We start from the raw sequence: 27,449 nt of genomic DNA, 5'->3' as shown, positions 1-27,449 counted from the left end.
AAATGACCCTCAGACTGAATATGTACAAGGGTGTATATAGGATGTTCATTGCACTACTGTAATAGCAAGACTGTGAAAAATCCTAATGTCCTAAAATGGGACCGATTAAATTGTGATACAGTCAAATCCAACAATGATATTGCCATCATCTCCAAGAAAAATGAGAAAAAGCACAGCACAGGACAGTATGTATGTCATACTTCCATTTGTGTAAATATGTAAATAAAATACACATATTCATAAAATATCTCTAGAAGGATATCTCAGAAATTGGTAATAGTTGTTGCCTCCAAGGAGGGAAACACGTGGTATGAAAACAGGGGAATACTTTTCACTGTATATCTTTTCAGTCTTTACAGTTTTGCTCTAAGAACATGTATAAAGTAGCTTAAAAAAATTTTAATCACAGATGTTAGCTTTTTTTAAATCAGTTAATAAAAAGGCTAATAAAATTCATGATATCATCTGAATATTTAAAAATAAGAGAACCCATTAGAATGCTTAAACTAACAGGCTTTTATAAGCCATGAGAAAGTATAATGCAACAAAGAAAAACTGATGGTCAACAGAATGAAAACTAGAAGCGAATGTTTAAAAACAAGGTTTTATTGGGGGCATGTTCCAAATTAAGTCCACAAAGTGGAGGGCTTAACAATTTCTCATGGTTATACACAAGAGAAGTTGCCCTTGCAGAGATCTGAAAATCTACCTCAGGGCTTCCCTGGTGGCGCAGCAGTTAAGAATCTACCTGCCAATGCAGGGGACACAGGTTCATGCCCTGGTCTGGGCAGATCCCACATGCCGTGGAGCAACTAAGCCCATGTGCCACAACTTCTGAGCCTGAGTGCCATAACTACTGAAGCCCATGCACCTAGAGCCCGTGCTCCGCAACAAGAAAAGCCACCGCAATGAGAAGCCCGCGCACCACAACGAAGAGTAGCCCCCGCTCGCCGCAACTAGAGAAAGCCCGTGTGCAACAACAAAGACCCAATGCAGCCAAAAGTAAAATAAATAAATTAATTAAAAAAAAAAATAAAAGGTGAAATTATTTTTTAAAAAAAGAAAAAAAAATGAAAGAAAATCTGCCTTAATCCCTGCTGCTCTTCTTCTGGGACTTCCACCAGTAATATCTTTTGCAGTTACTTACAAGGCAACTCTGAATACCTGGCTCATATAGAACCATTCCATAATAACAAATTCACCTCCAAAAATGCTCAAAATAATACAAATTCTAAGATGACAAAAACATAGTAATTGAAGAAAATATTAATAACACCCTAGTAGGTTAGAGGCAAGAATTTAAGATGGACACTTATAGTTTTAAAAAATATGTTAACATTTATTCATGTATAGAATTGACTATCACAATTTTGAAATACTTAAGAGCAAAAACTGTCAGTACCCTGCCTGCTATTCACTAGTTTTATAGATATGATATGGTTGGCAATGCCTATCAGAAGGCTGAAGGGTTATAAAACTAGTGTTAGAAGTTACATTTTTAGTTAATAAAATTATCATCTATTTTGAGTCTCAGTTCTTTTAGGTCTGTTTTTTTCTAGGTTGGGGGTTCATATCAGTTTAGTTTTTGAAATCAACCTGTTGTCAATAAATAAAAATTAGAGAATTAGGCAGCACATCACAACTTTAAAAAAGATTATTTCTAATATAGGCAATAAAACTGAAAGAAAAAAGTTTTCAAGCATTTGACTCTGGAAACCAGACCAAAAAGCAATCTGGAAAAATACCAAAGACTCACTGTGATCTATTTTCAGCGTTCAGCTTAGGCAGCGTCTCAATATTTAGGAATCAGATGCTAAATACAAGTTGGGGACAAAGCTGTTATCCTAACAACTGAAGGAGTATTTAGATATTACTTTGGCTTTATTTCAAAAAACAAGCTAGAGAAGAAAGCAGGGCAAAAGGAGCATGGTGAGAGAAAGTGTTATTTGTAGATGACACAAACTGTCACCTACTCTGGTTCACAGCCTAGAAGCAATTCTATTTTGAAACCATATACATCAGCAAAGCTCATCTAAGGTGTCCATCTTTTGTAAGAAAGTCAAACAATTTGTTCTATTTCTTATAAGTTTTTCAATATTGATATTTATTTCTTTGTTGTTATTCTTTCATCTTTTTAGAAAATGGAATACAATTAACATATAATATTATTTTAGTCTCAGGTGTACACATAATGATTCAGTATTTGTTTACATTGCAAAATGATCACCACAATCTAGTTAACATCTGTCACCATACCGTTAAAATTTTTTTTCTTGTGACAAGAACTTTTAAGACCTACTATCTTAGCAATTTGCAAATGTGCAATACAGTATTAATTACAGTCACCATACTGTACATTATAGCCCCAGGACTTACTTATAACTGGAAATCTGTACCTGTTGACTCCCTTCATCCATTCCCCACCCCCTGCAATAATGATTTTTAAAAGCAACTTTTGCGATGGACTATCAATAAATCTCTGGATTTTACTGTAAAAGTCTCCCAGTATTCTATATTAAAAGCAGCAGTAATGCTAAACGATACACAGAATGTGAAAAGTGGAAATAATCTCTTTGGGAAGACGGCTGAAAATCAGCTACTGCGTTTGGGATAGCTCACCTTTGTTTCTTTGAACTGGTAATCCTTAAACTCCTGAACAACCACAAATAAGTTATCAACTGATCTCAGACAGTGAACCTGGAGAGGGAAAAAAATGTTAGAAACAAATTTCTCCAAAAACTTTTGAAGCGCATAAACTATCAGCATTTAAATATAAAAATCAGGTACAAAGATTTTAAAGCAGCTAATACCTATAATTTGTATTTAAAATTTTTCCCAGCTTCTGTTCCTCTACAGAAAAGGAAAAAAGACAGATGGCAGGATAGAAGCTTGAAGTGTTATGTGGGCAACATGGGTTTTGGGGGGAAGGGAGAGAGGAAGACAGTGAAGTGGGGCTTTATACTGCCCTCATGGCTCTCTGGGGTACTGTATAGGTAGGGTTTGAGCTCCAGCTCTGTGATTATTAGCTAAGCAACCCTGTGCAAATTACTTACTCCTAAGCTCAATTTTAGGAATAAAATTAATTAATCCTTAATTAATGAGGATAATGGTAGGGCCTATCTTTACAAAGCTGCTGAGTTGTTATCTAAAACACTGGATGAAAAATACTTGCTTACCAATTCATCCCACAGATATGTAGTGGGTGTCTACTATATGCCAGATACTAAGAGCTTGGGAGATATTGACCAAAAAAAAGAAAAAAACCAAACAAACAGGCAACAATCCCTGCCCTCATGTTGCTTATGTAGTAATGAGATACAGCTTAGCTTTTACTTTAGTGGGATGGCAGTTTTGCTGACCTTCACTTCTCACCTTCAGTGATTCCTAATTACTTTTGAGCAAGAATAAATTTGACACAGATAAAAAGAAAAATCTCTCCCTTTATGCTTCACCACTGAAGTCTACACTTCAGCTAGATGCTGAAGTAAATAAATTCTAAGAGGCGTAGCAGATACTAAGAATTTCTTCATAAGTCTCACAGGATCCTTTCTGGTGAATTCATCCTCAGGAAATACTAGGATCACTTCTAAAAAATAAAGCAAACTAGTAGTCACACTTACAAATCAGTACCCAATGGAAAATGCAGTAATACTTTAAAATTACCTGATTTGGGGCAGAGCAAAGAAAAGAAAAGCAATAAGGATTCCAGAGAGGTCTGTAAACTAGAAAGTAACCATAAAATGATATATTTAGAAAACTATTTTAAACATTGCTTCATTCAAACCTGAGCCAGACTTTCCACTGAAATGTCAAAATATATCTTGCCCCGGTCTTTGCTGATTTTGCACGGTGACCCCAATTTCTCTCTCACTTCATCTGCAGCTGTTTGCTCAAAACCAGTAGGCACAGTGGCTCCAATAGTGACTTGGAGATGTTCAGACTCACTTCTGAGGCCACTTTCTGTCACTTGTATAGACCTCTGGTTCTCATGAAGGTTCACATCCAGGAGCTGGTTAGTGGCTTCTTGAACATCAGACATATTGGCAGTGCTTCCAAGGTCCTGAATATAGTCCCTTTAAAAGTAGTACAGAAAAGAAAAAGAAATAATGCCTAAACGTTATCACCTCTTATTTCAACTATAACTAAAAACATCTGCTTTGGAGGTCTGGCAGAACAATGCAACACAACGGAATCAGTATTCACCAAAGATAAAAGGACTGAATAACATGGGTACAAAGTGGAGGATATAAAATATTATTAAACAAGCAATACAGGTACTGTGGAAGAAAAGGAGACAGACAAGAGTATTTCCACAGCATGCAATGTTTGGTTTGGGATCACCTATCTTGATGATAGCCATCGCATAACTACAACAGTTAATCCCAAAACAGAAGTTGCTACAACACATTCAAAAATATTTCTACATCTAGTCCTTTTTCAGCTAGCAGTTAAGAACATGGGGCTTTGGAATTTCAGACCTGGGTCTGAATTCTTGCCCTCACCATTCAGAGGCTGAATGACCTAAAACAAGTTTATTCTCCATTGCCTCAACTTCCTTATCTGCCAAATGGGAACTGAATAATGCCTCTCTTAGAGTTGTTGTAAGACTTCAGTGGGAATAGCATACTGCCAGGCCCATGATTAAAACTTGCTAATTAAGGATATCTATCTTCCTCCTTGAAATGGACAGTGATTCATGCATTAAAAAATGATCAACTGAGCACCTACTATCTAGTGACTACAAATATTTGAATGCCTAGGACAGGATAGGCTCTGGGATGCTTGGATGGGCATCAAGAGAGACCTGTGAACTATTTAAACCGGTAAGCCAAATTTCCTTTATCTGAGCTTTTGGTAGGGTGGGGGGCGGGGTGGAGTAGGAGGGACTAAAGAGCTGGGTGGGAGGTGGAGATCAATAGTTCTCGGCAGATTTTCAAAGTTTCGTGAGCCAAAACAAGTAGGCCCAGAGTACCTACACAGTTCTTGTTCTGTACCCGGGACAGGCGACAGTGTCTAACACAAATAAATGTCAGTTCCTGCCATTAAGGAGCTCACAATCACTGTGATAACGACCTCCATCTGCTAAATAAGGCAGCTGAAGCCCACGAAAGGACGTATCCTACCACGGTCAGAGAGCCAACCAATGGCGCAGGCTAGAATGAAACCCACGTCTCCCGACTCCCACCCCCAGGGCCCTAATCACAGGATCCTGGGGAGCAGGTGAAGCCCAGGGAAAGGTAGCGAGAAGGGCTCCACCATGGATCGGGCTGAAGTGTACCCAGTCTCCGGCCCGGGTCGCAAGACGAAGGCCGCCCTTCCCTGCCGAGGGTCAGCAGCGCCCCAACGGGCCACTCCCACCCGCCGCCCGGTTACCGGTCGCCAATGAACACCCTTCCGGCTCCCGGTGCCGCCGAGGCCAGCGCGCCCAGGTCACCGCGCCGGAAGTCGCCTCGGTGCCCCGGAAACGGAAGTCTGGTGGCGCGGTCACAGGGGCTCCGCGCTAGGGGCGGGCGCCGGTGCGAGGTCGCTGAGGAAAGGGCGTGTGTGTAAAGGGCTGTGCGCGGTGGCGTGCAGTACGTGGTGGTTGGTTTCTGCGGTTGCGGACAGGCGCCTCAGCAAGCTGAACCGGGGAGGCCGCGGGCTTCGTCGCCAGACGTCCTTGTAGCTAACTTTAGAGAGCGCTTAGCGGCGCTGGCACTGAGTAAGCGCTTCACACGCGTCATTTAATTTGTTCCAATAATTCTCAAGTGGCAGGGGCCACCCCTCTTAAAGCCGGGGAAACAGTCTCACAGAGGTTAAGTATCTTGCCCAAAACGTCCCCCACAGCACTTTAGAGGCAGAACTGGGATTTGAACTTGGGTGCTGTGACTCCAGAATGCTTGCTCTTAGCGTCTGAGCCAGTATTGCTCAAACTAGTCCCTGAGTTGTACATTGCCTTCATTATTTTTGCCCAATTGTACTGTTGTTTACTTAACACTTTTCTTTAAATTTATAGTTTCAACAAGTTATTTTAGAAGGAGATTTTACAATTCAACAAAAAGTAATTCATTTAAAAATGGGCAAAGGCCATTTGGAATATTTCTCCAGAGAAGACACGCATATGGTCAACAGTCACGTGGAAGGATGATCAAGGTTACTAGTCATTAGGGAAATGCAAATTAAAACCGCAGTGAAATACCTATTTGAGTGGCTAAAAGTTTTAAAAAGTGGACATGCCAAGTTTCAGTAAGGGTGTGGAGCAATGGAACACTTGGGCTTTGCTGGTGGGAATGCAAAATGGTACAGCCACTGTTGAAAACAGTTTGTCCTTTCCTCATAAAGTTAAACAGAATTACCTTATGATCCAGCATTTCTACTGGTAGCTATATACCCAAGAGAACTGAAAACAGATGTTCAAACAAAAACTTTTACATGAATGTGCTTAGCAGCATTATTTATAAGAGCCAAAAAGTGGAAACAACCAGAATATCCCTCAGCTGATGAATAGGTAAACAAAAGTGGTGTATCCATACAATGCAGTATTATTCAGTCATTAAGAAAAGGAATGAAGTACTGAAACATGCTACAACATGGATGAACGTTGAAAACATGCAAAGTGAAAAAAAACAACAACAGTCCCCAAAGACCACATATTCCATTTGTATGAAATGTCTAGAATAGGCGAGTATATACAGACAGAAAGATTAGTGGTTGTTTAGGGCTGGGGGGAATGAGGAGATTGGGGAGTGATAGCTAAAGGGTATGGGGTTTCTTTTTGGGGTGTTGAGAATGTTCTGGAAGTAGTGATGGTTGCACAACATTGTGACTATTACTAAGAAACACTGAATTGTACAGTTTAAAATATTTAAATTGGTGAAGTTTGTCTTAAAGGAAACTTTGGTGTCATGGGAAACTCTTCTGCAGTTTCCTCACATGCAAAATGCTACTTCTCTCATAAGAGTTCTTGCAAGCTTTAAATGAGATTAACGTGTTACATAATTAAAATAAATCGTGCCATTAAAAAAAATACAGTGGAAACAAAGTTATTAAATGCTGGCCAGATAGTGTTCCCTATAAAAGGTTCTAAATGTGAGGCCCATTTGCTTTTTAAAAGGATAAATTATCAAGTATTAGAGACAAAATTGCATTAAATGAGACCTTCTTGACATAATGAGAGGGATTAAAATATTGAAAAGATTCTTTCCACTTGATTCAGTGTTATTTAATGCATACCTTTATACTATTTAAATTGTCTCTCATAAACAGGTCACACACGTGGGGAAACATTACCCTAAGACAGTAACTACCTGTAATGTTAGGTCTGTCGTTGAAGCAACAGAATTTTTTTTTTGTAAATTTAGTTAGTTAGTTATGGCTGCGTTGGGTCTTCGTTGATGCATGCGGGCTTTCTCTAGTGGCGGCGAGCGGGGGACTGCTCTTCATTGCGGTGCGTGGGCTTCTCATTGCAGTGGCTTCTCTTGTTGCGGAGTGCGGGCTCTAGGCGCGCGGGCTTCAGTAGTTGTGGCGCACGGGCTTAGTTTCTCCACGGCATGTGGGATCTTCCCAAACCAGCGCTTGAACCCGTGTCCCCTGCATTGGCAAGTGGATTCTTAACCACTGCTCCATCAGGGAAGTCTGCAACAGAACTTCTTGAACATGTATTACATGTTAGACACTCTCAGGCACTAAAGATACAGCACTGAAAATTTTTTCTAGAGCTTATATGCTAATGGAAATGACAGACAATACAGAAAAATACACATATCATCCCTGTGATGATAAGTATTACGGAGAAAAACTAATGAAGAGTGCTAGAGAGATGGAGGGGAAAACCTATTTTATATCAGGTGGTCAGGAAGGCCTCTTTGATAAGGTGACAAAGCAGAACCTGAAGGAAATGAAAAGCAAGCCATTTGGGTATCTGGGCGAAGAGCATTCCAGGCTGAGGGCAGGAACATGTTCAACAGGGTTTAGGAATAGCCAGCCAGGAGGCCAGTGTAGACTGGGAGGAGAGAATGAGGGGGAGAGAGGGAGAAGATAAGATGGGATGGGTACATCATATAGGCCAATGTTTTACAAATTGTCACCGTGACTTAGATTTTAAAAGAATCACTCTGGCTGCTGCACGGAGAACAGTAGAGTGCAGGAATGGAAGCAGTCCCCGGGCCATTTCAGTGGTCCAAGTGAGAGAGAATGATGACTCAAACTAGGATATTAGGGGTGGGTGTGGTGAGAATTGTCAGATTCTAGTGTATTTTGAGGGATGACCTGTCACTGCTGATGAATTGGATGTGGGTTTGAAAACAAGGTAAAGAACAGGAAGTTTAAGGGTCAGACCTAGCAGATTTTGCTGGTTCAAAGTGCCCATATTCTGCTGGGGGATGAATGCTCAAGAGCTCAGGCCAAAATGCTACAGAGGAAGTAAAAATGGACATATTTGCTCTTTAGAGTTCTGGTTCTGGTTTATTGCAAAGAGTCATAAACCAGAACCAAAATAGTATTCTAGCTTACATCAGACAAACCCTGATGATCTGCTGTGAAAATATTGACTAAAGTGCATCCTTGCTTGAAAATGCCAGTTTTGAATAAGTAACACATACCTGTAGAAATTGAAGCTTCTGATTCCTAACTGGTAGTTGTATTATAGTAAACTAAAGTGACCCCTAAGTAAATAAGCAAATGATTAAATTTAATAATCCCTATCAGATACAGTGACACAAATTAGGAACTGAGTGGTAGTTGCTCCCATGAACACATATCTATTTTACCCTAATAGCTGTCTATCCTTGCCTATTCATAAGGGTAAAACAATATCGTGGTTAGAAAGTTAAAGAGTACAGCCACTCCCCAGCCCTGTCCCTTCCTCTGCTCTTGTACGGAAGCAAGGACTGTTAACCACGTCTGCCTTTAGTTTACATGGTGATTTCCTCCATGTCGCTAAATAGCATGCTTGAAGTGCTATGTTTTGCTTTTTCAATTTTGGCGTTATCTGTGAAGTCTGTTGTGGTACTTGAGATTTAGCCTATTTCCCCCTCCCTTCCCCTCCCATTAAAGTTACAGCCCAATATAGTTTGTTCCTCTATGTTAAATTTACTGGGGTAAATTTAAGCGATATATGAAACATTTTTTTGTTTTATCAGCTGTAGACAGTATCTTTTGATTCCCCATACTGTTAGGTGAGGGTTTTATCAGCACTTCTGGCCTTTCTGCTGCCCACTTTGTACCTTTCTCTACTTTTCTTCCTTTTTAAAAAAAAAAATTTATTTTATTTATTTATTTATATTTTTGGCTGCGTTGGGTCTTTGTTGCTGTGCGCAGGCTTTTCTCTAGTTGCGGCGAGCAGGGGCTACTCTTCGTTGCAGTGCGTGGGCTTCTCTTGTTGCAAACCATGGGCTCTAGGCGTGCAGGCTTCAGTAGTTGTGCCTTGTGGGCTCAGTAGTTTGTGGCTCGTGGGCTCTAGAGTGCAGGCTCAGTAGTTGTGGCGCATGGGCTTCATTGCTCCACGTCATGTGGGATCTTCCTGGACCAGGGCTATGAACCCATGTTCCCTGCATTGGCAGGCGGATTCTTAACCACTGCGCCACCAAGGAAGCCCCTCTCTACTTTTCTTCTTTATAGCTCCCAACCTATTTTGTTAGGATTCCGCTTGCCAGGTTGGATTCCTGTGGGGGTGTAATTGAAAGAAAGGATACCCCTACACCTGCTTCTCACTCAAGAAACTACTAAAATTCCATCGTCCCCAAGAAAACCTTTTGGGACCTCATTGGGAAACAAGTGATGTGTCTACAATCCTATTAATGAAATGATATGGTAGACTAGGAGTCCATGAACTCTTAACCCAACGGACCTTTGGCCTGTCAGGTGATGATAACAACTAGAGAGGAAAGCAATCAGCTTTGGCCGTGCCCTGAACAAGCTGAGATTTGTTTACTTTTCCCAAGCCCTGTCAAGCCAAAGGCTATAAAACTGCTTTAAGTAATATAACTCCTGCGAGAACTCTCCAATAGAATTAGTGACATCACAGTGAATTTTCAAGAGAATGTCCTTGAAATTTATCGTTCACCTTAAACTTCCTATGGATAAGTAGGTTTATTTAAAAGCAACTCATTCATCTTAAAAGGAACTGTATTTTGGCTGTAATTGAGATTGCAAGGAGGAAGAAGGTAATGAGCTGGGGAGCAAAACACCCCTGCCACCTAGTGGTCACTCATTCTGAAACACGGCAGTTCTTTGAAAGCACAGACAGCAGAAAAGGAACTGAGTTGGTACAGGAAACATCCAGCAAATGTTTGGAACTGGGGAAACTTCTGCTCCCTCTTCCCTTGTTAGAAAGGGATGTTTGTGAGCCTTTTTTAAATAGTCAAAGACGAAGCAAGGTATTAATGGGGTTGACCCTGAGAGCCGTTCTTCCTTTGTGTAATCAGAAGAATTAACAAAGCACTGACAAAGGGAGAATGTTGTTAGATAAACACGGACGGCCACCAGATCTCTAGCATGAAGTGGAAGCTCCAGAAGGAAGCAGGAAGTGCAACTAGTGAGCAGAGAGGGACCACAGTGAAGCAGGACCCTCTGCAGTGGTTACTGCAGCAGCAGCATGGGTCTAGAGGCAAAGCAGAATTAGAAGCAAGGCCAACAGGGAAGATGATGATTAAGTTGCATAGACTCAGGATCACTGGTCAGCAGCAGCCTCGGAGACCATGGTCTTGGCACTGTAGTACTGCTTGATTCAGGGTGAACTAGTCAGGACACGCAGGGGATAACAAAAATAATTAACATTTATGGAGCACATACTCTATCCAGGCAGTGCTTTACATGCATTATCTCATAATAGTCCTGTGGAGTAGATGTTGTTACCAGCCCTGTTCTGAAGATTGTGAACTTGAGTCTAAGTAACTAGCCCAAAGTCACAGAGCTAATGAGACTTAGAGCCAAGATTTGAACCAAGGCAATTTGATCCGAGTTCAAGCTCTTCATTGCCATGCTTTCCTGCTTCCCTAAGGGGGGGGGAACATGGGGTTCAATGCCTCTAACTCTACTGACTGTTGTATTGAGGGATAGTTGTGAATTGGAACTCTGAAGGTGATTAAGATCTGGTCTTAGGTCTGCCACCTACTTGCAGGAGGATATTTAACCTTTCAGGAACTAATTTTCCTTATTGTAAAATAGGGATAAAATGGTGATTATTTCATAAGTTGCTGTTGAAGATTCATTAAGATAGTATAGTTTTTGGCATGTGGCAAGTGAGATGGCTTGCCTGCAAAATGGTTGCCAACAATTCTCATCATTGTAAGGATCAATATTCCTCCCCAAAAGAGGTGGGATCTATTTCCCTTCCCCTAGAAGTGTGCCTGGGCTTATGACTTGCTCTAGCCAGTAGGACGTGGCAGATGTGTTGTTGGCCAATTCCAAGCCCAGGTCTTAAGAGGCCTGGCAGTTTCCACTTTTGCTCTCTTGGACCACTTGTGCCACTTTGTAGGGAAGCTCAGCCTAGATTCTTATGTGGTAAGAGACCACATGGAGAAAGAGGCATCGGAGCCGGAGTCCCACCTGAATGCAGCCATGTGAGTGAGCTGTTGAGACCTGAACTGACCTGCCAACCTATATAATTATAAGAAATAATAATTCATTGCTGTGAAATGACTAAGTTTTGGGATAGTTTGTTATACAGCAAATAGAAAGTCCTCAATAAATGGCATCTATTAGTATTATAATTGGTGCTGGTGAGGGATTCAGCCAAATATCTGGTTTATCTTTTCTTAGGTCACTGGGTTTTTTTTTCCTCTTTCACTGAAAAAGACTGAGAGAAACAAGGGTTATATGTGCAGGTGAATGTTGCTTGTTACAAATAGGTCTTGTATTTTTATTAAAACAGGATATCTACTCAGAGAGACTTTGTTAGCATTTCAAATTGCTATATACATTTGATATAATATAGAAGTATATTTCTTCAGACATTTCCAATTCAGGCTTTTTACTAAATTGGTTATGGTGGGACCTTCCGAAGCCTTTATGTTGGAGACCTTCCAAAACCTTTATGTTGGAGGAGCTGAGGCGTGAACAGAGATTTATCTTCTTTCTAGCATCTGAAAGCCTTGAAAAGGACACTTCACTCTGACCTTCATCTCCTTTATCTCCCTGTTCCTAAATTCTCTTTTTCTGTCCCTTCTCACATACTTTTCCTATCTCATTTCCTTATTGGATGATTAAATAAGATCTTCCCTACTGAAATGTAAGTTCCAAGAAGGAGGAGATTTTCACCTATTTTGTTCTCTACAGAACATTCTTAGAACAGTGCCTGGCACACAGAAGGTGTGCCACGAATGTGTGTTGAATGAATTAAATAATGCATATAAAAGCACTTAGAACAGTGTCTGGCATAGGGTAGATGATGCTGAATAAATATAACCTATGGCAATTCAGTACTGTAACACATGAGATCATTCACATTTGTCTTATAAATGTTCTATTACTTTTAGTCTTTCCTCTCTTTTCTTTCCACTTATCCCTGCTTTTCTTTTTCTGTCATTACATCTTCTCTCCTACCCTTGCTTGTGGCCTGTCAGGGACCCTCATTGGTGTTGTTTCATCCTACCTCAGAGGATGGGCAGAGAAAACTTTTTGGAACTTTGTCTTGGATGAAAAGTAACTATTTGTGATTTATAGCTGACCTAGGACTGTGCATAAAATTCTGCTGTTAAGGCAAGCCAAATTTTGATGGTACTGAATATTTTATCTAGAGGCCTGGATAATGGAAAACAACACGCTTATTAAGTTATAGTCTAACAAATGCTTGACTGTACATGTCTCTGGGTGTGTGGGTATTTCTAGTGCCTGTTGGTGAATAACTGCTACTCTTGGCAGTAGAGATGTGAGCAGAATCAAGCAGAACTGATTTAGCTAATTTTCTCGTCCCCTTTTTCTCCATAAGGGAATGGAAATGTACTGCCATGCAGTGGAGCAGTTCTTCCTCGGGCTCGTAACATTACGGAATTCCTGTTGAAATGCGAGCTGGACTGGTGAAAACCAGATTCTCATATCGTCTCATGAGCTGTTTGTCAAGGTAAATCCTATATATTTTAAAATCAAGGGGAAACTTTGAACCTATCTTCAGAACCAGTTATACAGATATCTCCATTTCCTCCAATAATCACTTATGTAGGAAGAGCTCTCTCCTCTTTCCTGCTAGTCTTTCAGATTCAAAGCAGGAGTTTCATGAATCTGTAGGCCAGCAGCTGGGTAGCTTGAGCTGAGTACAAAACAGTATTGGTGCAGTTCTCAACACAGTGTTGTTTATGTTTCTATTAGGCTAATAGGTGGCTCAGATCTCTTACCCCTGCTAATGTTTGAGTCCTGTTTTATATATATATTCATATAATATATATTCCTGCATATATTCTGTCACATAAGACCACTGTTTTAAAAACCAAGAGTTGGGAGGAGAAAGGGTGAGTCTGTGAGCCTCCTGTCACTCTTTCCCAAAATTGCTTTCAGCCACTCTGTTTTCTTTCCTTCTTTCAAACATCTGATCACCTTATAGGCAATAATTTACCAGGTCTCTTTACTAGGTTAACCAACTTAGTAAATCAACGTAGACTCAGGGCAGTGAGATTTTGAGGCATTCAGACCAATGATTTGCACATATGTTAATTGGCACAAAAGACCTCGTAATACACCTAACCCATCCATTCCACTTCTTGTGAGAAGAGAATTTGATGATAACAAAGAATTAGGGAGGAACAAAATAGCAACCCCAAGTGGCAATATCATAACGTTTATGCATGAACAATATCATAAAACCAGAAAAACAACTGTATTTGACCCGTGAAATAACACATACAAGAACGGCTGTATTTGAAACTTAAGACACTATGAAGTCTCCCCAGTCCCCTCAAAATCATTCCTGAAAACTGTGGAAATTCCAGCAATCTGTGCTGTCACATGTGTGGCAGGAAATTTGCATCATTACCAAACTTTCTGTGGCAGCCAAAGTTTTTGATAATTGGCAGTACTGCACTTTTTTTCTTTTTGAGACTATAAAATTTTAATCACTCTTAATAATTAATGAAGAAAGCTATTAAGTACTTAGTCATATATAAAAATGAAAGTCCTTGGCCTTGCATGGCATTTGTTCTAAGAGTTGAAGAAAGAACTTTCATATTTTGAACTCTTCGTGTTTCGTCAGGAAGACTGTAGTGGGCCACAACTATATGTGGAAACTTGCTGGCCCAAATGACTACAACAGCCTTATTTCCGAGCCTTCTCTGGCCTGTGTTTTTGAAGCTGTAAGTTTTTTCCAAGTCTTTGAGTAACAATTTGATTTCTGCATTAAAATGATCACTCTACTGGTGGAAACATAATAAATGAGTAAAACCTTTCCATGGAGTATTTGGCAAAGATTCAAAGTCTTAAAAATATGCATCCCCGTTGACCTGGCAATTCTACCCCAAAAGAGTTAATTATGGTATGAACAAAGATGCATGTACAAAGATGTTTATTATAGGATATTTTAAAATATTTTTAGGGACTTCCCTAGTGGTCCAGTGGTAAAGAATCTGCCTTAGAATGCAGGGGGCTCTGGTTCGATCCCTGGTCAGGGAACTAAGATCCCACATGCCGCAGTGCAACTAAGCCCATGCGCCACAACTACTGAGCTCGCACGCTTCAACTAGAGAGGCTGCGTGCCGCAAACTGCAGAGCCCACATGCTCTGGAACCCATACGCCACAACTACAGAGCCCACGTGCCCTGGAGCCTGTGTGCCACAACTAGAGAAGAGAAAATCCACACGCCACAACTAGAGAGAAGCCTGTGCACCACAACGAAAGATCCTGCATGCCTCAACGAAGATCCCGCATGCCATGACTAAGACCCGATGCAGCCAAAAGTAAAATAAAATAAAAATTAAAAAATAATAATAAAATATTTTTTTACTAGGTAATTTTATACTAAGAAATTGTTCACAACTCTAATTTTAAAAAGTAGGGCAGGGCTTCCCTGGTTGGCGCAGTGGTTGAGAGTCTGCCTGCCTATGCAGGGGACATGGGTTCGTGCCCCGGTCTGGGAAGATCCCACATGCCACGGAGCGGCTAGGCCTGTGAGCCATGGCCGCTGAGCCTGCACGTCCGGAGCCTGTGCTCTGCAATGGGAGAGGCCACAACAGTGAGAGGCCCGCGTACCGCAAAAAAAAAAAAAAAAAAAAAAGTAGGGCATATAAAGTATGTATAATATAATCCTTTTTATCTGAAGATGTATGTTTATTTATAGAAAATGGCTGGAAGTATATATAATACAGTGTTAATGGTGATTATCTTTTTGTGCTTTTACAAACTCTTTTCTGATGTCCACAATAAACATGTATTAATTCTGTAATAAGAAGAAAGGTATTTAAATATAGTTAAAATTTTAAAAAATCCCTTTGGCAGTTGTGGTTATTAGAATATGAATGAAGGAGATTGCATGAGAGCTTATTGCAGTGATTCAGGCAAAAGACAATGTAAGTAAGAACCAAGGATAAGGCAGTGTGGATAGAGAAGGAAAAGCTTATTGAAGACATATTCAGTAGTTTTCTGAGAACTATAAACACACACCACACCTCCAAGTCAATAAACATTGATCTTTTTTTTAAAAAAATATTTATTTATTTGGCTGCACCAGGTCTTAGTCGTGGCATGTGGGATCTTCATTGCAGCATGCGGGATCTTTAGTTGTGGCATGCAGGATCTTTAGTTGCAGCATGCAGGATCTTTAGTTGTGGCATGTGGGATCTAGTTCCCTGACCAGAGATCGAACCCGGGTCCCCTGCATTGGGAGCGTGCAGTCTCAGCCACTGGACCACCAGGGGAGTCCCAACAGTCATCTTTTAAAAGAGCTAACATGATTCATCTATATCCTTAGAGAAGGGGTCCCCAACCCCGGGGCTGCAGACCGGTACCGGTCTGCAGCTTGTTAGGAACTGGGCTGCAGAGCAGGAGGTGAGCGGCAGGCAAGTGAGTAAAGCTTCATCTGCCGCTCCCCGTCGCTCCCCATCGCTCCCCATCACTCACATTACTGCCTGAACCACCTCCCCCCTACCCCGTCCATGGAAAAATTGTCTTCCACAGCACTGGTCCCTGGTGCCAAAGAGGTTGGGGACCGCTGCCTTAGAGTACCTTCTGATATGCATTTAAAGAAACTCAGAGCCAATTCTGATGACAGGGTTTTGGTTTTCTGACTTGTTCAGCTGAGTTAATGGAGGTTCCGTTGATCAAGAAAGAGAATTAAGAGGAGGACAGGATTGTGGAAGGGAAAAATCAATTCAGTTTTGGACATGTGGAGTCTGAGGAGTTTGTGGGACACATACTAAGCTGTGGTACACTAGTCTGAAGCTTAGTTCTGGGCAGTAGATACAGAATTAGGGATCATCAGTGAATGAGTGATGGTTAAAACTGGTTGGTTGTTATGGTTACCTGGAGAGTGAACAGTGAGAAAAGGGCTGAGCGGGGACCCTTGTGGAACCCTTACAGTTCAGGGCAGGGTGAGAAGGAGGAGGTCCCGGAGAAGACTGAAGAGTGGGGAGCGAGGCCAGCCCGTAATAGGCTAATCCAAGTTCAAAGCCTGGCGAGAATGAACAGTTGGACAAGTTCAAGGTTGCTTTCATTTCTGCTTACTCTCTAATGTGCGAGCAAACATTGAATGAATAGATGCTGGGGTTTCTTCTGCTCCTTGTGGAGCTGTGTGACCAGAGTTCAGGGGTCAGTGCAGTCCCTCTCAAGTCTGATCTGCCATTCACTGCTCTTCAGGCTGGGAAAGGGGTCCGTAGCCCTCAAGGGTCTGGGTATTACTTCTTAAGGCAATTGCTCACTGTTCCACAGGTACTTCCTCACGTGTTCTCTCTTCTTACTGCCGCTCCACCTGCACCAGGCTTGTCTGTAGCATCCCAAAAGTGGCCAGAGAGGTTCAGAGGGAAAAGGCAGTGAGGGAGGGGAGAATTTCAGAGAAGGAGTTGTCAACAGTATCACGTGTCAGTAAGGTAAAGTAATATAAGTGCTAACAAGTTCCCACTATATTTGGCAATTTAGGGCTATTTGTAACCATACACATAGGGTACTGCCAAGCTCAGATTCCCACAAAAGTCATTTTCAGTCTCGTGAAACGTAATCCAAATATTTATTTTAGCTGTGGTATTTTGTTACAGCAGCCTGAGATGACTAAGACAGCACCCTGCCAGACTCCCTCCTTTATGGTGATTTTCTCTTAGTGGTCCTATTGTCTCTTCTAACAGTTGGGTTTTTAAAGGAACTCCCCTGTCCATCATACAGGTTGTAGCATATTCCACTTGTGGGCAGTTCAGCCTCTCTTCCATAGGGCTCTTGTGTCCCATGAACATCAAGGAGTGCGGCTGGGTACCAATTTCATTGTCCCCGAACCTTCCCAACAGGTGAGAAGACTATTGGATGTTGGTCTTCCCAGAGCATACGGTGGACTTCTAGGTGACTCAAGTCTATCAGGTCATCCCTGATTCATGGAATGCTCAGTTGCCCTTAAGTGGCAAAATAAAAGAAACACATTCCGATGGAAAGTGTGGGTCTTTAGCACCAAATTATAATTACTGGGCTTTATAAAGCATGGCATTTGTCAGAGGCAACAATGCTTAGACTCTCCTGCAAGGGATGAGGCAGCTCCAATCTTATGTCTGTTACCAGCTTCATTTGGGGCCCCAAACTGAAGCATTATAAATATCCGTATCTTTTTACATCTGTCATTGTTTATTATTTGGTTTTCCATCTGCCCTGCTCTGGAACAGGAGGAAGAGAAGACAGAGGGAAATGGTAAACTCTTTAGAGGAATAGTGCCAGATATTAAATCCATAAACAAAATGGATTGAACCGGAAAGAATGAGTCAGAGATGAAGGAAGCGTGAAAGCAGTGAGTATCACACTGGGAAAATCTCACCTGAAAGTGCTGACTGAATGCTCCTGCTGTATTTGTGATTGGCTCTGTAAGTCTGATCAGCACAATTGGGTTCCTGCACTGCTTGCGCCTCACTGCCCTGTGAGTGCATTTTCATTGTTTCCTCATATTGAGCCCTTAGATTCATTTATATAATGCAAGCTGATGACCCGTGGTGAGATTGTCCTTTCCTCTGGTGATAATGATCCTGTCGCACCAGGTTCCTGTTTCACTGGAGTGTGAAGAGAGTTAGGCTGATTGATTGAGTCCACGCTGGAGTGAAATAAGAATTTTACTGGAGAGTCCCTTGGTCTTGCTGCATAATAATGCCTCAGACGGTACTTAAAACTGGGAGTTATCTGCGTGCCCAGCCCTCTTGTAGTAGTTGCAAACAGGCAGCACCTGGGTCTGATGTATTTTATTTGGTCTACCTAGGGTTTAGAATTAGTTGACAACATTTAAAAATAGGCATATTCCACACCCAATTTTCCTGCTTCTCTTTAAAACTGGAAGATCTGTAACGCTGGCCCTGCAGTCCCTCCCGGAAATGACTGGCTGATGCTGAGTGGGTCACTGCCCTTTAGTGTGGACATGAGCTCTCCAGGTCGCCACAGTCCCTGCTGCTGCACTCATTTATGTTGGCCACCAGAGGCACCTGAGTTTGTGTTCCATGACCTATAGGAAGGACGTGCAGGGGAGGAAAAGCCTTTTTCCTCTATCATCCTAGGTTTGTGGCTCTGCCTAAGAATCAAATTGATAATATATAGATTAACAAGAGACGAAAACCAGTTTTAATTATATAGGTACACATGGGAGTTTCACAAAGAAACAAGACTCAAGGAAGTGGCCAGATGATTGAGGTTTATATACCATCTTAGGCTAGACAAAGGAAAACGGGTTTTGGGCTTCTGGGTAGGAGAGAAAACTTATGACAAAGTGAGAGGAGGAAATATATGATAATTGTCTTATTATGTAGGTAAGAGTTTCTTAGGTGATAAAAGTCGTCTTTCTTCCTGGTACAGAGACACCTTTACAAATGGAAAGTTCTTTCATAAATATAAGTTTCCTTTACAAAAGGGAGAATTTATACTCTAGTTTTAAGCAGTTAGGGGGAGGTGAAGAGCTTTTCTTGCCTCTGCTTGTTTCAATTCCCTTTAGCTTAAAATAATCCATATGCAAAAGAGGCATAATTTCATATGGCGTATGCTGGTACCCTTCAGAAGGAAACTAGCATTTATTGAATGTCACTTTTATAGATGAACCACTGTGTCTTGTAACTTGCACATGTGATCTAATTTGATTTTCCTAACAACCCAGTAAGATTTGAGCTCCAGTGCTCCAGGGACCATGCCTGTGATGCTTCAGGACAAGCCACCTCAAAATATGGCACCTTGGCATATTGTGTATTTTAAGCTGAAGGAATTTGAGAACACAGCAGAATCAGGAGGGTCACTCTGACCTTCTCCCTACCCTTCTCCCCTGAAACAAGTCATAAAACCTTCATGTGAGAAGTGCCCTCCCTATACAGGTTTCCCCTGCTATCTGAAAGTAGAGCATTCCTGTGAAACCTTTCGTAAGACAAAGTGGCACGAGGTGAAGAAGCAATTACCTCAGGACACATCTTGCTAATGGATGCACAAAGTAAATGAAGATAAAGCGCAGATGCTCACAGACACCGTTCAAAGGTGAGGTGCCTAGTGCCGAGATGCTGAGTGTAGTTCCTGGGGAAGGAGCTTTGTGGAGCCACGCTGCTCTGGATGTGTGCTCACTGCAAAACAAACGCTAAATGCTATTTTCATTTTTTTTGTCTTTTTCATTTTCCTTTTTTTTTTTTTTTGTAAAAATGAAAATCCTCTTCAGATTTCTTTCAGTTAGCAGAAGCAGGAAAATGTAGGTTTTTTGTAAAAGTGAAGTGGCATAAAGTGAGCTTTTGAAAAGCAGGGGATATCTGTACCTGGAGGAAAGGTATATCCTCATCTCTGAAGACAAAGGGACCCTGAGAAGAATCCTAACAAGCAGATCTTGATAAGTTTCCCTCCTACTCCTTACCCTCCCGTTCCTCCCTGACTATCCACTCTTCATCAAATCTAGCATTCGGGCTTCCCTGGTGGCGCAGTGGTTGAGAGTCCGCCTGTCGATGCAGGGGACACGGGTTCATGCCCCGGTCCGGGAAGATGCCACATGCCGCGGAGCGGCTGAGCCCGTGAGCCATGGCCGCTGAGCCTGCGCGTCCGGAGCCTGTGCTCCGCAACGGGAGAGGCCACAACAGTGAGAGGCCCGCGTACCGCAAAAAAAAACCAAAAACAAAAAAAAAACCTGTAGCATTAACCTCTCAGGTCTAACTGTTTCTTTGGGTCCTCATTTCCTTATGAAGCCTCCCATGTAACATAAAACTTATATTTCATTAATTTGTATGCTTTTCTCCTGTTAATCTATGTCAGTTTAACTTTCAGACCCAGCTAGGCACCCTAAGAGGGTCGAGAAAACGTTTTTCCTCAACACTGTGAGAGTACCCTGCACTCAGTGTAGTCAAAGCTACGTGGTAGGAGCTTTGAATGGATGAAGGTACCCATGAACACATAAATATATGAATGCAGCATTTTAATTCCATTTTTGTAGATGAGAAAACCAAGGCCATGAACAGTTAAATAACTTAATCAGATTCATAGAGCCAATAGAGGTTACAGTTGGAATTTAAAGATGAGACTGTATGACTTCAAAGGTTCAGTGTGAAAGAAAAGACCATGGGTCATTCAGGGCCAAATGCATGGTAGGCACTTTGTAAGTACTTACTGAATTGGTTGACAATGCTCAAGCATATTTTCATGAGTACAAGTAGCCAGAAGATTGCAGGCATGGATCTTAGCTTCTGAAGTTTATTTAAGACCTACTGGTGTCTAGGTGCCTTGGACTTCGGGATTTTGTAATAATCAGTCTCTGTAGTAGAGGGCACCATTGGCATGTGACAAGGAGGCCATGACATTTCTGTCCACACTTGACTTGTGTCCCATAAATGTGGTAAAATCCCAAAGTTAATTCTCCTTACACATCTAAGGACCTTCCTCCAGGGCTTATTTCCTTAAACTACCTGCTGATGGTGCTTGGTTACCACCCTGGAACCCAGAGCTGTGCTGAGGGACAAATGTAATTCAGTGCTCCTTTGGGAGCTTATTAGGAGGGCCTAAAGCTGGCATAGGAAGCAGGCCCCTCAAAATGAAGCCCCTGTCAGTGAGAAGGGATTAGCCTGGCTGAGGAAAATGGGGGAGTGGGGAAGAGGGTATCCTGTGGCTTAGTTTCCACCTTTATGCTGATTATTCCTAAATTGATCTATAATTTTGATAACTCTCAAACAAGTCTCATAATTTCAAAAACTGTTAGATATTTCTTCCAGACCTTTGTGTACCATGACTCCAAAACCAGCATATGGAAAAGTGAACATATCATATTTTTGCCCATACATCAGTCTTTCCTTTTAGTTTTTTTCTGTTAGTGTTTATGTATTCTTTCACTTACCAAGGTTTAAACTTTGGATTTTTCTACTGTTACCAGATCAAACTTGGGTGTGCTTACCCACCATACAGTAAAGCCAATTTACTTCACCGGGTGGTGGAGGAAAGTACAGTTTTTATTGCAGGGCCCAGCAAAGAGTATGGGTGGCCCATTCTCAAAAGATCCGAGCTCCCTGATGGCTTTCAGGGAAGGGTTTTTAAAGGCAACATTCGGGGTAAAGGCTGTGGGGCGTATGACCTTCTTCTGATTGGTTGGTGGTGAGTTAATGGGATGATGTTTCAGGAACCTTAATCACCAACCTTCTGGTTCCAACCAGTCTGGGGTTTACATGATTATGGTCAGCATGTAGTCACCATCCTCCACCTGAGTGGAGGATGACTTGGCCCTATAGGTAAGTGAGTTTCCAGCCCGGGCTTTACCCTGAAGAGTGCTCAACAGACTTGAAAGCCTTTTACACATCCATTATCCCAGCAACCCCACAAGGTCAGCTGTATTAAATCTCCATTTTGCAGCTGAGGAAACTGAGGACTAGTGAGCTAAGGGACATCCCTAGAGCCACATAGTGACAGAGCAGGATGAAAACCCATCACTTTTCACTTCTTCTTCAGTGCTTTCTCCCTTCCATCTGGGCAACTGACTGTTAGTCTCTCCAGGCCAATATACCTGGCTGCCACCAAAGCCAAACTCTGTAAGTTAATAGGGTACCACGTTTTCAAGAAGGGGAACCCTCTATCTTGTCTTTATTTATTGTGAATATTTTCTGTAAAGTGTTTAATATACTAACTAGTACATAGAAGGTCCTTAATGAAAGATAGTTACTCTTATTATTATCTACTTTGTTTGTATAGCATCACTTGATGCCCTTTTCCTTCTTTCCCTACTCTCCATACCCCTGGCTGGATACTTTCGTCCCTCATCTAAGATCTGGTACATTTTCTGTATCTCTATTATAGCACATAATCACACTGTATTATATTTTCTTAATGTGTCTCTCTACTTACTCCCTCAGTCCTTGGGTGCTTTGGTTTCAGGGATTATTTTTATTTCCAATTTTTGTAGCACAGGGCCTGGCCCAAACTAGGTGCTGCCCAAAGTAAATGCTGAAGGGAATGGAATTCCCTTGACTGGAATTGAAATTCAGTTGCACAGTTGCAAGATACATTCAGTCATATTCTAATTTTACTCCCTATAATAATCATCCTGTGAAGCAAGTATTATTATTAATATCATTATACGCATATTAAGAATGAAGAAATGAAGCTCAGAATTCTGAATTCTCTCCAACTGGTGTTACTAGGTGATGTTTGCCAGGTTTTCCATCAAACAGTTGATTGTTATTCTTTGCTTTTCTTTATAATTTGTGCAAGGCTTTCTCCCTGACAGCAGAGCCTAAGCCTTATGTAGATCTTTATCCCCAGCATGGGGTGTGGCAGGTGGCAGACACTCAGTAAGCATTGATTTGAACGTAATTTCCACTGCTATATGTTAGAAGCTGTGTCTGTTACCAGTTGAGGGAAATGTTTGAAAGTATAATCTAAAAGTTGCTCATGATTAAATCTACTTTCTCTCCATCTGAATATTATCCAAATATACTCACTGTTTTATCACAGATTGGATGCTGAGAGAGAGAGAGAGAGAGACTGGGATTGACTTGGATCTTTGAGAAAAGGACATGGGAAGTTGCACGGTAACCAGACCCTGTCTGAGAGAGAATTCTTTCTTTGTGCTAATACCAGAGAGTGCAGGACTGTCATGTGAGGAGCAGTTACGCCCTTTGTGTATCAGGTAAGGCAGTAAAGAGAGGACTAAGGTTCAAGGAAAGGAGGAATTAGAAAGGGCCAAGTGATTGAAATCAACAAAGGGAATGGGTCAAGAAATATGAGAAATGGAGAGGAAGGAAAGACTGAGAGGGTGCTCTGTAGATAGCATTTAAAAGAGACTAAGGAATGCAAAGTGACCCACTGTGAAGGAGCCACCAGATACCATCTGTACTGTCCCTCCTCACCCCCACCGTGAGACACTTTCTTCTGAAAAGGATTGTCATCATCAAACCCCAAACACCACTGCAGTATTTTGTGGTGCTATTGCTTTTAAAATATAGACTGTAATTTTATTTTAAGAATCTGATTAATCTGTGATAACATTCTGGTATTTTGTAAAACTAAAATATGCTAAGGCATCCTGTCAAGAGAGACGATAAGTCAAGAAGCTAGGGTATTTTTTTCCTATGATCATGGTTGCTGATTTTGATAGGGAATTACCCACGTGCAAGAAACATTTCCTGGTATTAGCAGTGGTTTCCATATCATGTTTTGTGCTAATTTGATTTTCTGGTCTAGAGCCATTTGTGTCTGAATAAAAACGACAGCTATATTCACAATCATCATATTCTCTTTGGATCAAGTTCCTTTTGCTCATGAGACTGTTATTATTGAAGAAGCATTTAGTTGTAGGTAAAGGACCCTTGCCTTCTGTCTTTAACTGAAACTCAGCCTGCCACAGTTAATATGTTTCATGATTCAGTAAATCTGGGAAGAAAAACCTAATGTGCTGTAAAAGCAAAGGAAAAAATATTAATTGATTTCAGCACACATTTTCCTATGTAAACAAGGCCTTGCTTTCACGTAGAAAGAGCTCTCTTGACATTCTTTTTTGCATAATCTTCCACACGTTCTTACCATTATCTGTTTAGTTGTATGTAGTTCTGTTTTCAGAAGAAGAACCCTTTGGTCTGTTTAGAAGGGAGCGTGAGATCTGTAATCACTCTCTGGGCATGGAGTGTGGGCTTGATCTACGTGTTAGGAAAAGAAGTGCAAGAGAGCCTCACTGAAAGGGCTTCTACCTCACTGTGTTATTTGGTATTTTTTTTTTGCCGCATTGACCCAGCATAGGCACCTCAATGACTTGAGATAGGCTCTCAGCTTTGTAAATTCAAGTTGTATCAGTTAGCTATTGTTGCAGAACAAATCACCCTACAACTTAGTGGCTAAAACCAACAACAGTATATTACTTTTCACTATTTTATGGATTTGCTGGGTAGTTTTTCTGCTCATTTTGCCTGGACTCACTCACATGGCTGCATTCATTTGGAAGGTCACCTGGGGGATGGGCTCATTTGGGCTATGGGGAATGTCTGGGCCTCTCTCTCTATGTGGTATTTCATTTTGGGCTTCTTCACACCATGGTGGTCTTGGGGTTCCAAGAGGATAAAGGTGGAAGCTGCAAGGCTTCTGGAACTTCCATGATGTCACTTCTACCATATTCTGTCAGTGCAAGTCTCAAAAACAGCTTAGATTTGAGGAATGGGGAATCTACCTCTCTTGTAAGAAAGAGACCCTATATGTTGTGGCCAAGTTTTTCTACCACATGGCTACTTATCTAGGAGAGAATTATTAGGATATTTGGGACTGGGAAGCGTGCTTATATCTGGGTTTTGAGTCTTTGATAGTTGCCAACTGAGCCAGCTGTCCCTAAAGTGGAGTGTGTATGACAGTAGCTGGATGTGTACAAGTTTGCTTCCATAATTGTATTCCAGAGTCATCCCACATCAGACTAGGGCAAATTGCGTCGTCTCATTTCCTCATCTTTAAAGTGTGAATAGTAATAGTGTCTCCCACATAAATTGTGAGAATTCAGTGAGAAAGATAATGTATGGAAGGTGCTCTGCATGGTTCCTGGACACAGCAGGTGTTCAAATGAATGATAGCTAATTTAACTTTTTGGTTTTCTTATTTTAAATCCTGTTGTTGTTGTTGTTGTTTTACAAGTAATTCACAACATTCTTTTCAGGAAAATCTGAAAATATAGAATAGCAAAAAGAGAAAAATTATTTCAAATTACCCAGTATCTTACCACCCAGTTTTAGTCACTGTCAGCCTTTTGGTGAAATTCATCTAGCGTCTAGACTTTTTTCAATGCATATGAACATATGAATAAGTACATGTTAGAGAGAGAGAGATATTGGTTTGTGTGTGTTTAAGTTATATATATAATATATATATATATAATTTTTAAAATCACAGAAGTACCCATTACTTTTTATTATTTTTATCCTTCTCATCCTGGCATTTGTATAGGCACTGAGACTGCAGTGTTAAGTAGAACCTGACTCACAACGTGTCATTTTAGTCTTCCATGGATCCCAGCTCATACCTGTTACCAGATCTGAATTTCTCAGGGTGAATCTAGGAAACACCAGGCTCCAGAGATGCTCTGGGAAAGAAAGGTTTCTTGGTCAAATAAGTTAGAGAAATGCTACATATTCTCTTCTAGTCTTTGAGAATCACAGATGCTCATTTGTGATTAGATAAATATTAAATTAAATTAATATATTAAATTAAATATGTGATTAAAAATACAAAGGCTCTGAGAAGTCCTGTTGTAAAGCACCCTATTTCACTTGAACCCAAACTTTCCCAAATTTAAGTGAAATCTTCTTTTGCTTTTATTTAAAAAAATAATATACAGTAAAAATAACTTTTTTTTTTGGTGTACAATTCTGTAAAATTTCACACATACATAGATTCGTGTAACCACCACCACAGTCAGGATACAGAACAGTTTCATCATACCCCAAAACGCCCTGGTGCTATCCCTTTATAGTCATATCCCTACTCCCCCAAGCTCTGGCAACCAATAGACACGTTCTTCACCAATATAGTTTTCTTTTTTACAAGAAAGTCATATAAATGGAATTATACTGCCTTTGAGACTGGCTTCTTTCACTCGGGTAATACCTTTGAGACACATCCATGTTGGATGTATCAAGAGTTAGGTCTTTCTCATTGTTGAGTAGTATTGTATGGTATGGATGTCCCAGTTTGTTTATCCTGTTGAAGGACATCTGGGTGGTTTCCAGCCTTTGGTGATTATGAATGGAACTGCTATAAACATTCATGTACAGGTTTTTGTGTGAACATAAATTTTTACTTCTCTAAGGTGAATACCCAGGAATGGGATTGCTGGGTCATATGGTAAGTGGATGTAAGCAAATTCTTATTATCTGTGTAATACCTATTAAGAGCCCACATAATTAGTATTTCACAGAATGTGCTATTAACACCCTACAGTCCTAGTATGTCACAGAACATACTTAGGAAATAAAGCTTTGGGAAGGCCTTGAATGATGTGACAATGCTGTATTTGAGAGTCAAATAGACCTCAAATCCATCTCCCCCATCCAAATTTTGCTTAGGTTCTGCCAGGACTCCCACCACATTCCCATTTGTTGAGGACCTACTGCCAGACATTTGTATCATGATCACATTTAGTTTAACCCTCACAACAGTCCTGTGATTTTGCAGATGAAGGAGCTGAGGACCAGAGAGGTTAAATGGCTAGCTTAGGTTCCCACAGCTGATAAGTAGCTGAGCTTTGAAGCCTTGTATCTTATCTCCAAGCCTAGTGCTTTTTTTGCTACCCCCTCTACATGTCTTTTTCTCCCTTTCTCTCTTGAAACATGCTTTTTCTGGGTTTGCAGTCAGTTGTCTTAGACCAGGGCTGGCAAATAAAAAGCACAAATGCTGTCATTTCCCACTTCCGTGCTCTTGGCAGACATTGCTAGTTCAGTTCCATCTTCTCTTTGTTGCTCAGCCCTGGTGCAACTTTCTCCAGACAACTATCAGTTGATTGGAATTAGCATTTGAGCTAATAACCATCTACTATTTTGTTCCTGGACTCTGTATTAGTTATCTATTGCTATGTAACAAAGTACCTCAAAACATAGTGGCTTAAAAATAGTAAACATCATTTATGATCTCGCACAATTTCTATGGATCCAGAATTCAGTTAGGGCAGGTAGAATGGCTGGCTCTACTCTGCCACGCCTGGCACATTCAGTTGGAAGACTTGAAGGCTGGGGCCGAAGTCATCTTAGTTTTGTTCACTCACTTGTCTGGTGGTTGATTCTGGTTGTTGGCTGAGTACCTACCTGGGGCTGTTGTGTGAACATCCTCATGTGTCCTCTCCCTGTGACTTGGGCTTCCTCAAATTGTGGTGCCTTGCTTGGTTCTAAAGCCTAGAATGGAGGGAGAG

At 41.1% G+C, this 27,449-nt stretch overlaps 1 protein-coding gene and 1 long non-coding RNA gene across 8 annotated transcripts in view; one reads left to right on the top strand and one right to left on the bottom strand.

The window, feature by feature from the left end:
• Positions 1-5,502, bottom strand: part of THUMPD3 (THUMP domain 3 tRNA guanosine methyltransferase) — a 28,072-nt gene extending 22,570 nt beyond the window's left edge. For 4 of the 7 annotated variants that reach the window (XR_004528619.2, XM_019944645.3, XM_019944649.3 and 1 more), the window contains exons 1-3: positions 5,279-5,405; positions 3,785-4,073; positions 2,620-2,697 (exon numbers count right to left, since the gene is read on the bottom strand). Coding sequence is in view for 6 of the 7 variants with exons in the window: in XM_019944645.3 (XP_019800204.1) it covers positions 2,620-2,697; positions 3,785-4,039 (333 nt within the window). In the remaining variant the exon portion in view is untranslated. Of the gene's footprint in view, positions 1-2,619; positions 2,698-3,784; positions 4,074-4,976; positions 5,108-5,256 lie in introns of those variants that run through there. The other 3 variants (XM_019944646.3, XM_019944648.3, XM_019944647.3) reach the window with 3 other exon arrangements.
• LOC117313759 (uncharacterized) overlaps positions 1-27,449 on the top strand; it is an 82,659-nt gene that overhangs the window by 30,121 nt on the left and 25,089 nt on the right. The window contains exons 2-3 of the long non-coding RNA XR_012323910.1: positions 12,908-13,039; positions 17,761-17,882. This is a non-coding gene — a long non-coding RNA (uncharacterized lncRNA). The remainder of the gene's footprint in view (positions 1-12,907; positions 13,040-17,760; positions 17,883-27,449) is intronic.

This window comes from Tursiops truncatus, chromosome 10 (genome assembly GCF_011762595.2).
Source record: "Tursiops truncatus isolate mTurTru1 chromosome 10, mTurTru1.mat.Y, whole genome shotgun sequence".
In the NCBI taxonomy this organism is placed as follows: Eukaryota; Metazoa; Chordata; class Mammalia; order Artiodactyla; family Delphinidae; genus Tursiops; species Tursiops truncatus.
The sequence above is the reverse complement of the archived record's forward strand: the minus strand, read 5'-3'. Positions and strand labels throughout refer to the sequence as shown.